This window comes from Lonchura striata, chromosome 16 (genome assembly GCF_046129695.1).
Source record: "Lonchura striata isolate bLonStr1 chromosome 16, bLonStr1.mat, whole genome shotgun sequence".
NCBI lineage: Eukaryota > Metazoa > Chordata > Aves > Passeriformes > Estrildidae > Lonchura > Lonchura striata.
Genome location: NC_134618.1, coordinates 5873113 through 5886342, shown reverse-complemented (window position 1 = coordinate 5886342; position 13230 = coordinate 5873113). Strand labels below are relative to the sequence as shown.

Genomic DNA, 13230 nt, shown 5'->3' with positions numbered 1-13230 from the left:
AGGAGGCTTCTGGAGCTGGTGGTGACAGGGTGTGGAAGGTTCTCATTTTCTGAGCCTTCCCACATTTTAGGTGTGGACTGATGACTGACATATTCTGAAAACATTCTTTATGACAATGGTAATAAAAAATAAAAAAGGAACAGATTTAAGATAAAGCAGAGCTATTATTCTAACTGCCTATTTCTGTGACTGTTACTATTTTTTGCTTCATTTTGTGAAATGTATTTTCTTATTTTCACAGGTGTCAATCTTCATCTAAGAACTTCTATATTTGCTGGCAGGCAACTTTAATTCTCTTTTAATGACTTTTTCTCTTAGTGAATCAATACTTAATTTTAAAAGGTCTTCCTTACTTCCTAATAATCTCCTTTATTTTTCCTACTCAAAGGCACATTTAAAAGGGAATTCAATAGCTCAGCTATTTCAGAAGGATTATTACATTCCATATAGAATTATATTAAATATAGAATATATTATATTACATCTAGAATCATGGCTGTTGATTTTTCACTTTAGACTGTATTTCCCACCTTTTTTTATATTCCTAATCTCTTCTATTCCATAGTTAGTATTGAGCTGGATATTTGCTGTTCTTGCTTCACCCTGCAGTTTTTTTCCCAATCAGTATCTTTTTGTGTCCCCCCTCCCTCCTTTACCCTAAATCTGTGGTTTCTCTCACCAGAGGCTCTGTTGATCCCAAGTTATGCAAAAAATAGCAGAGTCCATCAATTGCTTCTCAGTGTAATCAGAGCAGGATGAAACCCACTCTGATGTACCCATTAATGCACATTTTTGATCTGGCTTTTCACTATTGTGTGCCTCTTGTTTTCCTTTCTGTGGTATTTCTAAGGCTCCTTTCCCTCCAATCTACCATTAAACCCTACATTGTTTAAATGTTTTTTTCTCCATTTTTTTTCACAGAGCATATGTCATTTCACAAAGCTTCAGCTTTGCACTTAAAATGAAAAGCTGAGTGGAACTATGTCATAAACAATTGGGATTTAATATATAACTTGGTCTGCTGCAAACTGCTGCACTAAGAACTAATACACTGTGAATTTTAAGGTTTCATTTGATTTATGTCAGTTCTTTCTCTCTCTCTCTCTCCCTCCCCTGCAAATGCTTTATATGCAAGAAGGCACAAATGTGAAGAAAAATTATTTATAAAATAAAAAAGATTTGTATATTATAAAGAAACTAAATTTCCAGAAGAGTGTTTTAATTCTGTCATCTGCTATAAAGATAAACATTCTGTTGCATTAAGAGAACTAAAATATGCAAACAGAAGTAAGAGGCTGCAACTGAGTGAAAAGCAGTGTAGTTATTCCATTTCCTTATGCACACAACTGTTGCAGACAACAAAACTGAGGCTATACTAGAAATTAGTAATTTATTTATCTTTGTCATTGAAATCACCAATATTCCAGTATTTGGAAACAAAATATTGAGGTCTGTGAGAGGGGGTGAGGCCACTTAAAAATAGTATTGTCCATCACCCCTGAGATATTCCTGGCTTTCAGCAGCAGTGGCCTCCAAACCTACAAACTGCTCCAGTAACATTTAGTTCCCACCTCTTCTCTCACCCCGAGCCCTCCTGCAAAAGATGTCTTGTTGCCCTGCAGATTTCTGGGTTGGTAAAATGGATGTAAAATGGATGGTTTGAAGGAACATGACAACTGGAAACCACACTTGAAGGAATTCCACATGTAACACGTGTCCTGTACAGCTCACAAATTGGGCAGCAGCGTGTTTGGGTGAGGTCAGAGCCACTTCTTTGGCTTGAGCAAACCTTTAGCCAGGGGTGATCCTTGTGTTGTAAACTATATCTTACTGATAACATCACTGACTACATAAGTACATAGGGAGAGGGCTTTAACCCTTGCTGATTCATTTTAAATATGTTTTTAAGCTGCACAAATGAATTTTCAGATAAGGATCAACCTTTCTACCTCCATCAGAAAAACAAAACCTACTTCATCCATAAATTCAAATTGGTTTCCTTCTTTATATAAAACTTACTGACAAAAATCTGCTCCCTCTGGAATAGTCTTAGAAGATTGCTGATAATGAACACAAGGGATGTTTCCTAGCATTGCCTATTTAATTTTTAATATTGATACAAATTTCAACTCATCCATCTCATTTTATCTCAAGTGAAACAAAACAAGTAGGTTACAGAAAGTTTTCTGGTGAAACAAAGATGATACCTGTAATTTAGAAGCAGATTGCCTTATCAAAAGAATAATAAACTTAATATTGCTTACTATCAGTGAAATATTTTACATCTACACATAAGGTATATATATACTAATGTATTTTTGGGTGAAATTTAGCCTCAACCCCCTGAAACCTCTTGCATACTCAGACATATGGAGACTCTTTGCACACATTCAGGATAAAAAAGTTGGCAAGAAAAAAAGTATGAAAACTTGAAAAAAATAGCAAAAAAAACCCAGTAAACATATTATTGAAGATGAAATTGGTGAACAATTAGGTGCATAGATAATAATGGATCCAGGACTATGAATCTTTCCTAGCAAATTATCCACTTGTATTGTGAGCAGTCTCTCTCCATCTTTAAACTGAAATTAGTGGATTCTAGAAGTGCAATTTTTGGCAGTCTACTCAGATTACAGACAAACATTGCCATATCTTAAACTTACTATGCCATTAAGCTTTACTATCACCATGGCATCTACACATTCCCAGTGGTGGCTGGATTTGGGAAACCTGTATCTCTCCATAAAGTACTTTCATACTTCAAGTGTTAATAATACTCAGCTTGCCTTGATTTTTTTTTTTTTTTTTAAGAGCTTTTGGAGATTTGCAAAAGAATGTTTGTGCTTTGCTTTATTTTTTCTTTAAATTCAATTACGAAGGGAGACGCCCCTCCACACGCACACACATTTTTCACATCTTTTTGCATTCATTCAGCATTTGATTGAAGAGTTAATTCAGCTCCACTGAACAATGATAGATGTAATGAACAGAAAGGTCTTCCAATGTGAGAGATATTCTTCTCAATTCTTTCTGACAGGCAAGGGATGGTAAATAGACAAAACAGAGTCAAGCTAGGCAGCAAACTTGTAAAAAGAATGACTCTGGTAATGTACAAGGACAGCATGCACATCAATGAATACTTACATAAATGTCTGCACCATAAAATCCATCCTGGTATACAACACTGCAAGGATGCACACACAAAGAAAAACATCCATATTAGTGCATTTCCACATGCAAATGCCACCAACCCCTGCACAGCTGAGGTTAGTCTCTCACAAGAACAGAAGGGAGGGGAAGGAAGGCACCCTTCACATTGGTTAAGGAGGTTGGTAGTAATTATCAGAAGTGAACCTGGACCAAATACATCATCTCATCAAGTATGCCAAATGCTTAGTCAAAGGCAAAGCATGGCAGGATTGGAAGACTTTTTGATAAAGTTTGGGGCTTTTTTCTTCCCCTGTTTTTAGTTTTAAGAGGTCACATATTGACAGCGTTTTTTCTTGCCTATAAAAATTTTCAGTGGGCCAATCCTACATCCAGTTTCAATACCCTTGCAAAAAGCTAACTCTTAAACCACTGCTTTCTCATCCTGCAAGTATGCTGCCCTCTGAAAGAAAGGGTTACTTCTCATTACTTAGATGGCAAACAAAACACAGCCTAAGGTTAAATGGTGAGAGGAGTTGGTGAGATAATTACACTGGTGGTGTTCTATCTACTGGCTCAAATCTCAATATTCAGTCTACACAGAGGTGAGAGAACCCACAGGTACTGCATTGTTGGCTCGATGCACATCACCAATACTGACAGCTGGTCGTTGAGAATTTCAGGGTGCTATTCTTATGAAAAAAAAAAAAAACAACACTTTGCCTACTTGAGCATTTTACAGCTTTGGCAAGCATGCCAGTGGTTCTGAGCTCCCCTGGTTTGGTTGGTTGGACACATTACTACTGCTTCTCTCAAAAAACTGTGGTAACATTGCTGTTACCAGTTCACTCAGAGATGGTCTCATTTCAGCTAAGATCAATCATCAGTGTAAACAGTGGAAGATTCTAAACCCTCCAGGATAAATGACACAGTATGACAGAGACAGATTAAATGATTACACTAAATAAAACTCCAACTGCACAACAGTGGCCTAACAATTACACCCATTAGGTCATTCCTGCAATTTTACATCCATTTGGCAATTGTGCAGCCTGAAATGTGTATTTCCAGTATCAGACTCAACCCAAGCTGTTTCAAGGGCTAAACACGTGAGCTAATTAAACAATAGGGTTTTTTTGCAACAATATTTTCAATTTATGAAAATAATAATAGTTATTACCAAGTTGCTAGCCTAAGCCATTTTGCAATTCCAACAAGAATTTTGATGCCAGAGATATAACTGATCTATTGAGGTCAGTGACCAAACACCAAAGGGCTAAGCTGATTTGTGTGTAAGTAAGAATCACTTGAGAAAATCATAAATATGCACACATGCACACAACAACATGGATTAAAATCACACTGGTGAGAAAAGCTGGCTATGGAATAATAGCAGGTGAAAACTTAGCTCTACTTAAATCAGAGTGTCTGCCATTTGTTTCAGTAGGATCAGACCTTTACACATATATTTTTCTATTTGTTATGTCTGCAGAGCAAAATATGCAAAACCTGGTCTACACTGGCAGCTTTCAGAGAGGTTGTTACTTACACTGCAGCATACCTTCATTTTGGTTTGGATACTCTGGCTATTTTAAAACTTTCCATGTTTTTCTTGACCTGTTTGCACATAAGAAATAAAGCATTCTACACGACTGTGAGGCAGGAGCACACAACCACAGACAGCATGGAAGGACTGGGATGAGATGACACACAAAGAATACTGAGTTTACTGAGTTTACTGTGACCCCACAGCCCCAACCCTTGGTCCTCACATCCCTGTGCCACTCCTGCTGGAGATGGGGAACGAGATGGGGGAAGGTGGTTTAGGTCTGTTTATAACCATCTAACCGCACTTCAATAGCAAATTAAATTCATTTTTCAAGTCAAATCTGTTTTGCCCATGATGGCAATTGGCAGGAAATGTCCCTGTATTTATCTCAACCCAAGAGCTTTCCCATCCTCCTTTCTCCCCCTGTACTCTGAGAGAGGAAGGGGAGCATGGCTGGGTGAGGGTCTGGCAGCCAGCTGAGGCCAACCCCCCTCTGTACATTCAAACATCCTACTCTCAATTACTGTTAAACATTGCTCTTCAGAAAATAATGCTTCTGAGAAAGCATGTGTCAGAGAGGGAAACTTTTCTCTTCCTCCGCTTGGTGATCTGTGGATATACAGCAAAGATGAATAAAGCTGATAAATTTTTCATTCCTAAGTGCAGCTGGTTGTAATCTTGGACAGGTTCATTCATCCACTCCAGTCTTCCTTCCAGTCACGTACAGACAGAAACTTATTTTGAGTTCTAAATGAAACCACTTCATAAATACTATGATGAAAAATGCGCCCATCACTAAAATGAGACATATATGCATAACTCTATCATTAGACACGGCCAATATTAAGATGAAGTGACAGAATCAGGAAAATGAGTATAACAGTCCCAAGCAGGACTTGCACTACAAAAAAAAATCAGTTGATTTTATCTTATTTCCTCTCTGTGATCTTGCATTATGACAGTAATATTAAATAAAAACCCTTCTGCTTCTCCTGAAGTTAGAGGAAAAGTAATTCTTCCCACTTAAATAGATTTTTCAGAGAATATTTCCTCTATTCAGAGTCCTTGTTATTTGTTGATGCCTGATTGAATCTTGCTAGTAGAGTCAAATGCATTTTCTAACAGCACCCTTCATCAGAAGTGCAAAGTGAAAATGACCAGGCACTAAGTTTTGCTTTTCCTTCCTTTAGTATATAAATTTCCAAGTGTTTTTGGGTTTATTTTGGTTTTTTGTTTGTTGTTTTTTTTGTTTTGTTTTGGGTTTTTTTTGTTAACTTGGTTTAATTTGCTCGGTTTATCATTCCTTTTTCTCTCTCTGAGACTCTAGGCAGAAAACAAAGGGGATGTCTTGAGCTTGGGAAGAGACTGAAGGCATCACACAGAGACCCATCTTACCACAGCTCCTTTTGCACTTTATATTAAAAGAAAAAAAAAAAAATCCTGGTAGGCAGGTAAGTCTTGTGCTCCTTGTAAAACAACACAGGGTTTTTAAATAACCACATTACTGAAATCTGAGTTACTTCACTCAAGGAATGGATATGTGAATGTGCTTCCTGAAGGCATTAAAAAGAAGAAATTTGGGGGATTTATTCATTTGCATTTGATTATTTTACTGTGCTAAGGAAAACTCAGAGAAGTGAGAAATCTTGATTTAATAAGAAAATGTGTATCTAAATAATAGCGTATGTGGCAATCATTTCCTGAAATTAATTTTAGCTAAATAGAGAACTCTTTCCTCATCAGATATTATACATCTGACTTTCATGGGTTTAGCTCCTGTAAGTCTCCATGTCTTATAATCACTTTTTATAACTACATTAACAAAATCAATACATTATGTACATTGCAAGTACATTAACACAAACTCTTTACTAGTTTATCTTCCACCTTTATAATATCCTGGGAGAACTACATCTGTCTTCATTATCATTTTTCTGTCCTCACCTTTCAAAAGCATTGAGTTGAATAATCTATCAATGACATAAAAAGACAGCCCTTGATTGCACAAAGCTTGGCTGAGAAACTCCCCAGCAGCTGAGGATCCATGGGCACACGTCCTGCCCAGGGCAGCCCACCCAGACTGCTGGATGCAAGGGAAAAAACGAGCAGCACACCCTGATTTCCTTCCTGGGCACCAGCTCACCATTACCTCTCCAGCACAACCATCAGAATAACAATTCTCTGTTTTCTGCTTGCTGGGAGGGTCACCCTCACTGCCTTACACTGTCCAGCTCCTGGTCTGGAAATCATCTTTAACATGAACCCTTTATCTGGGGCCTTCATGAGACAAATGATGCAAGAGGTGTAGCTACAGCCTTATTTAAACCAAAGACAGAATTGAAGCAACACTTTTCCACACTCTAATAACAGAGTTTTAAGTGCTGCAAACATCAAACTGAAACATTTTTAAGAGGTAGTTTCAACTTTTTAGAATATTCTCTAATTCCAGCTTATTGCATTTAGAGTTTCAACAGTTTCTGCCATGGACAAGTTACATTTTCTGCTTTGTGATATTGACTGAGGGCATTGCTGCAGAGAACAAAGCTGGCAGACATAAATCAATATATCCTGGCAAAACCCATTTTTTGTTCCAACAATTGCACAGACACACAGAGTCCAAAGTAAGGGGAAGTTTACATGAGCCCGAGCAAATATAGTGGGAAAAGCCCATAACAACCAGAGTAGATGTAGTAGCTCATGCTAATCTTCTTAAATTTAGAATTCAGCATAAGGGTTGGAAAATAAAGCTGTATTTTCATTTTGAATCAGTGAGAAAGTAGCACTCGAGAATGTTTATTTTAACAAGAGGAACAGCTTCTGAATAGTCTCTGTTATTTCTCCTTCACACTCCCCACAAAGTCGCAATTCTATTTAGGGTTGGGTTTGGGGTTTTTTTAACTGTTCTTTTCAAAGAGAAAAAAGCATATTTCTCTCCCCTGCTTTCCCAGGAAAGACAGCAGAGGAGGAGATAGAGACTGAAAGCTAATTCTCTGTTAGCTTCATCAGAGCTGAAAGGAGCAGAGAGGGAATGTGAAGACAAAGTCATCACACACTAAACTTGTGAAGAATTTAAAGCATAGGATGCTGAAACAGAAAGGCTCCTCATTAGTTTCACTACTCCTGCTATCTACTACTGCTCTACTACCAGACAGACCATGACTGGGTTTTCTTGAAACAGATTAAATATCTCTCGTTTCCTTCTCCTGTTGCACCATTTTGAGTTTAAGCTCCCCATGCAGTGCAGATCTCCAAACTCTAAATTTTCGTTTCAGCATTCTCACATAAACCAAGCTTTATTCCCCATTTCAGTGTCAGGGGGGTTTAAGATACATAAATTAATTATATGTAGTTATAAGTCAGCTGCACATTCTCATGTTCCAAGGCATTAGAGGTGATGACACAGATGCTAAAAGTGAAATACTTTCCATGAGCTAATAAACAAGATACTATCTCAAGGAATTGTGAAAAGTCTCAATCAGAAGTGAAGGATCCATTAATTACTGGGGTAGTGCCATGTATCTCATAAACAGTAATTCCATTTTCAAATGACACATTTTAAAGCACATGTGCTATTCTTTGATTTATAAGAAAATAATGGCCTTAAATAGGGTTATACCCAGCAATTTCCCTGGGACCTAGCAAAGCCTGTCTGCTGCTCCCCAGTAAGTGGGAGGCACAGCAGACAACACCTTTCAACAGGAACCACCACAACTCATCCTGCCTTATGACCACAAGACCTGGAGGTAGATCAAAATCTAAGGTTAATGAAATAAAAGAAAAATAAAGGAGGTAGTTGCAATCTTCAGCTTTATATTTTGTAACTACATGCAGATTCTTTCTTGAAATATGTTTTCTAATTAAACATTGATGGATTTTAATGTAAATTTATTATCAAGATTATATCTGTCATTATGGAAAATGTGTAATTTTTTAATGACTGAAAATACTTAAGTATAAAACTGTTTACTTGGCTGTAAGGCTGGGCCCCTTCCTTGAGTTAAAAATAATAAATTGCTACTAAGTTGATTGCAGAACAGCATTCAAAACTTACTCAAATTTTCTTATCAACAAGTTATATTCCAAGTTGTTTGCGTCCTTCTCTAAGCTGATTCATTCTCTATGACCTCTTTACTATCTTATTAATTATCCTTAACTTCTATTTACATTGTGACCAAAAACCACATTGTCTTATTTTCATTGATCACAGATTTTTTTCCAATGGAAATTCCTTATTGTTTCTTTGATGGTTCCAGGATAGAATAGGTGAGCAGAGAACAAAGAATCATTCAGCAATTCCACTTTACACTCTCGTACCAGTGAAGATACCAACATGAGATCTAATATGCCAGCCCAAAAAAATTAAGGGAAAATAAAGCTTTATTACCCCAGCTGTGGATCAGTGCAACAGAGATATGTGTGATTTCTGTACAGACTCATGAATTACAAAATGGGCAATTCAGAGAGCAGGGACTTATTGGAAAGCATGGGTGGATGGAGAAACTTCAATAATCTGAACTAAGACCGACATGATTTAAGACAGGGCTTAGTAAGCGAAACCTTTTGCAGTGTCAAATTCTGTTTGGTGGCAAGGTGAGCCCCAGCTTAGGAAGAGTTCCTGGCAGACACCTGGAAGGCATCAGAGCAAGATGATGGGACCTGTGACAATTCAGGGCTGCCTCTGAAGCCGGATTTGGCACCAGCATGAAGGGAATGAGCTCCAGCCAGCCTGTCCAACCACCCTGCAGAGCAGTGGGAGTGCTGAGCTGAGCTCCTGGAAACCAGTTCAGTTGGAGCCCTGCTGGACCTGCCTGCAGAACCTCTGCACTGACTTACAGCAGGAGTTCTCTGTGCTTACACATCTAAGTTGCTGCTAAAGGTGCTGGCAATCAGCAGTACAATTACATGAGGAGATACATATGCTACACTTGGAAATGGAATTCTTGCTACTGAGTCACTGAACTCATTATAATAATGTATATACCACCACACACATATACACATAGAGCACCCACATGTGGCCTCTTAAATTAAGGCAAATTTAAGTTATTTACTCAGCAAAAAGTATTGGCTTATTTTGCAAATACTAACCAAAAAGTATTGTCCAATTCAAAAACTATCACACACAGAGTTGGTAATTATTTTTGTATATATCTTTGTGACTTTGTATTTAACTAAAGTATGATGTTAATGACATGAGGAAACTGAGTGACCCACCTTGTTATCTCACTACATATGGCACTTTATGTTCAAATTTCAGAATTTGTTTTTAAACAAGGTGGAGATGGAGAGTCCACTTTCTTTAGATGCAGTATCTCTTTGGTAGCTGAGGAATTCTGACTGAAATGTGAACACAGGGCATTCTGAACTTGTTTCCTTCTTTGCCACGTGCAAATGCCTGGACTGACTGACTGAGAGTGTGGCAGCAGAAGGATAACTGTGGTGGGACACCATCCTTGCCCAAATTCAGGCAAACGTCAGAAAAGTGCCTTCCTCCAGTAGTGGTAATACTGTTTTTCTTAATAAACTACACAAAACACTCAAATAAATCAACAGAATGCACTTTTACAAAATAACCTGATTCTGTGGCATGATTTTTTACATTAGTTTTTAGAATATCTAATTTCTTTGAGATAATAATTGCCCAATGTGACAGAATGGTCAAACTGCCTGTATAAATAAATCCCTGAAAACTCAGGCGAAAGGCTGACTGATAAGATTAGCAAATTTGTCTGGAAAAAGTTGCTCCTTTTGGCTTAATGGAAGCAAGGTTTACTGAGAAACTGTGGGAACTGGTGCAGGACACCCGTCACCTACTGGAATGGAGCAGGGGGACAGGGGTTGAGCTGGCAGCTCCTGCACAAGGGGGACATCCCCAGTGGGGCCAAGGGGCTGCTGAACAGGATTTCAGAGAGGGCAGGGAGAGAAAAAGAGAGAGAGAGAGAGCTAGAGCTCACCTTCTCTCAATGCCCATACCAACCTGACCCCTTCCCAGAAAGATCTAGCAACTCTACAAAGAGGTAGTGGCAAATCAAATTTTTATAACAAAATACTGCTCTGGCCTAGGATCTGCTAAGTTTTCTGATTTTATATATTTTCCAATTTCTTGACAGATGAAAATCTTTTGCTAATATTATTAGGGTTTTTGTGTTACATGAAGCATACAAAGCCTTTCTGTGTCAGCGTTTGCAGAGCCACAGGAAAAACTGTTTATTTTTTCTTTCTCCCAAAAATATACGTAAAACAATCTTCCAAAATAAAGAAGATATAGAGTTACTAGAAATTAATACTATGAATTCTTCTTAGTTCCTTAGTGTACTACTTGGTTTTAGTAAATGCAGGTCACTGACAGCAAAACCTTAAGGCATTATATTTAAGCAAACGTACATAAAACCCATGGTCCTGAGAGGAGAACCCCAGATTTCTATCATGGCAAAAATGGCAACTAGAAAAACTAAGCAAACTGCAAGGAAAAAATATATATATCAGTATTAAAAAAAAAATACAGCACTAAGCCTTCAGGTGCAGAGACAACTTTCAGCAGGCGATTTGAAGAAAAAGAAGTTAACTCGATCCAACCTCCTTAATAACCAGATGTTTGCGATCATCAAAAATATACCTTTAGCCGAAACAATCTCCCTGTTCCGGAGCGTTCCGTTTGCGGGAGCATTTACATAACAATATGTGACATCTGAAATGCTTAAGGCCACCAAGCATGGCAGTACAAATTACAGTCATTTTTCAAGGCGCCGTGCGAGGCGCGGGTGCCGGGCAGGCACGGGCCGCATGCGGCAGGGCTGGGAACGGTGCCCAGGCTCCTGGGATCCGTGGTGAGCCAGAGGTGAGGGAAGCAGAGCTCCTTACCCGCCGTAGGCTGGGATGGGAGGAGGGGGAGCCGCTGCTCGGAACGTGTTGTACACCGTGCGACCTCGGCCTCGTAGGTGGGCACCTCTGTACGCGGCGGCTGCGGTCGCAGCCGGGTAGGGAAATCCTGGCACTGCAGAAGGGAAAAAGAACGGGTCAGTGAGCAGCACCCACACTCTGGAGCAAGCAGTGGGGTTGTGATGGTGTAAAATCCTGCCTGTAGCTGGACGAGGGAGTCGCCAAAGTGTTCTAGCTCGTCGTTTTGCACCAATCTCTGCGCGCAAAGAGCGGGCGGCAAATTTGGAATTTGGATGGCAGTGTTATTTATGGCTCTGAGTTTCTCAGAAGACGCTAATGAAAAGAGTGGTGGCTGGTTCAGCCAGCACTACTACCAGGAGACTCCCGAGGTCCAAGTTCAGGCTCAAATTTATAATGTCAGAGATATTTGCATCACATTATTGGATCTGTCTTCTACAGTCAGCCCTGTTTTGAGTGGGGGTGAGACATTAGAGACTTAGGTGACCTCAAGTCATCTAAATTATCCTGTGATATTGCCAAATGAACAGAGCTTTGCTATTGTTTGAGAGTTGGATTATTAACCAGCTCTTAACTGTATAATAAATCAAGGAGAGTTTTTCCTCTCTCTTCTCATTTTTTGGGGTTGCACCATGTACATAACAGTACCTTTCAGTCCTTCAAAGGCAAAAGTTGTATATCTTAAGAATACCTCTGAATCCACGTAATATTCAGACCAAATAGAAATAACTTAATCATGTAACAATGAAATTAACTCAGACATTTTTATATTGTCATTGGATCTGTGAACATTAATTACCATTCCATGTGAGACTTAAAATATTTTAACCAGCAATTGAACAGTAATACAACATTAGAGGCTTTCCTTATGTAAAACTTCTCTCTTCATAACTTTTTAATTGAAAAAATAATAATAAAACCCCAAAACAAAAAACAAAACTTCCCACTTTGATTTCTCTGCCAGTTTTTTAAGCAGTGCTTCATTACTTCACTTTTCCTTTGTACATGTATTGTGTACCAATGTTTGAACAGGTATTTCTTGAATGAATTCATCAGTGAGATGAAATCAATGAAATCAAATCCAGCTCAGGTTACATCATCAGGTTGGCATCAGGTACATCAAATGTACTTGACTGTGTTTAATTTTAATTTTTCAGTATATAAATAAAAAAAATGAAGCAAATATTGTTTAGCAAAGCCCTAATAAAAAGCAAGCAAATGGAAATGTTGTATAACAATTTTCAAATCCGGACTATTAATTGATTTCAACCCTCATTTAGCATCAAATTTTAAAAGAAGCCTTGAATATGAAAAAAAAAAAAAAGAAAAAATTCACAACTTTTAGATCTTGCTGGCTGAACATGTGAAGGCAAATACCATAATTATGCTGATTTCTTTATTACTGCTTTACTGTGGTGGCTTTGGGGCTTTGCTAGGTCCTTCCCTCCGACAAAAAGGTTACACAGTAATTCTGCAAAGATTTACATGCCTGTGATACAACATAAACCAACCTTATGGGAATGCAAATAAATTAGATCCATCTTAGAAAGTGCAAATAACATATTTTATAAGGAGTATAAAAGGAAAGTGCCAAAATCATAAAGATGAACTTGCAGAACTCAATATTCTGTTGATAA

At 38.2% G+C, this 13230-nt stretch overlaps 1 protein-coding gene across 50 annotated transcripts in view; it reads right to left on the bottom strand.

Annotated features, from left to right (window-relative positions):
• RBFOX1 (RNA binding fox-1 homolog 1) overlaps window positions 1-13230 on the bottom strand; it is a 1167105-nt gene that overhangs the window by 36403 nt on the left and 1117472 nt on the right. For 46 of the 50 annotated variants that reach the window (XM_077786836.1, XM_031506137.2, XM_031506136.2 and 43 more), the window contains 2 exons: window positions 11558-11690; window positions 3145-3184 (listed from right to left, as the gene is read on the bottom strand). In XM_077786836.1, the coding sequence (XP_077642962.1) occupies window positions 3145-3184; window positions 11558-11690 (173 nt within the window). The remainder of the gene's footprint in view (window positions 1-3144; window positions 3185-11557; window positions 11691-13230) is intronic. The other 4 variants (XM_031506144.2, XM_031506145.2, XM_031506143.2 and 1 more) reach the window with 1 other exon arrangement.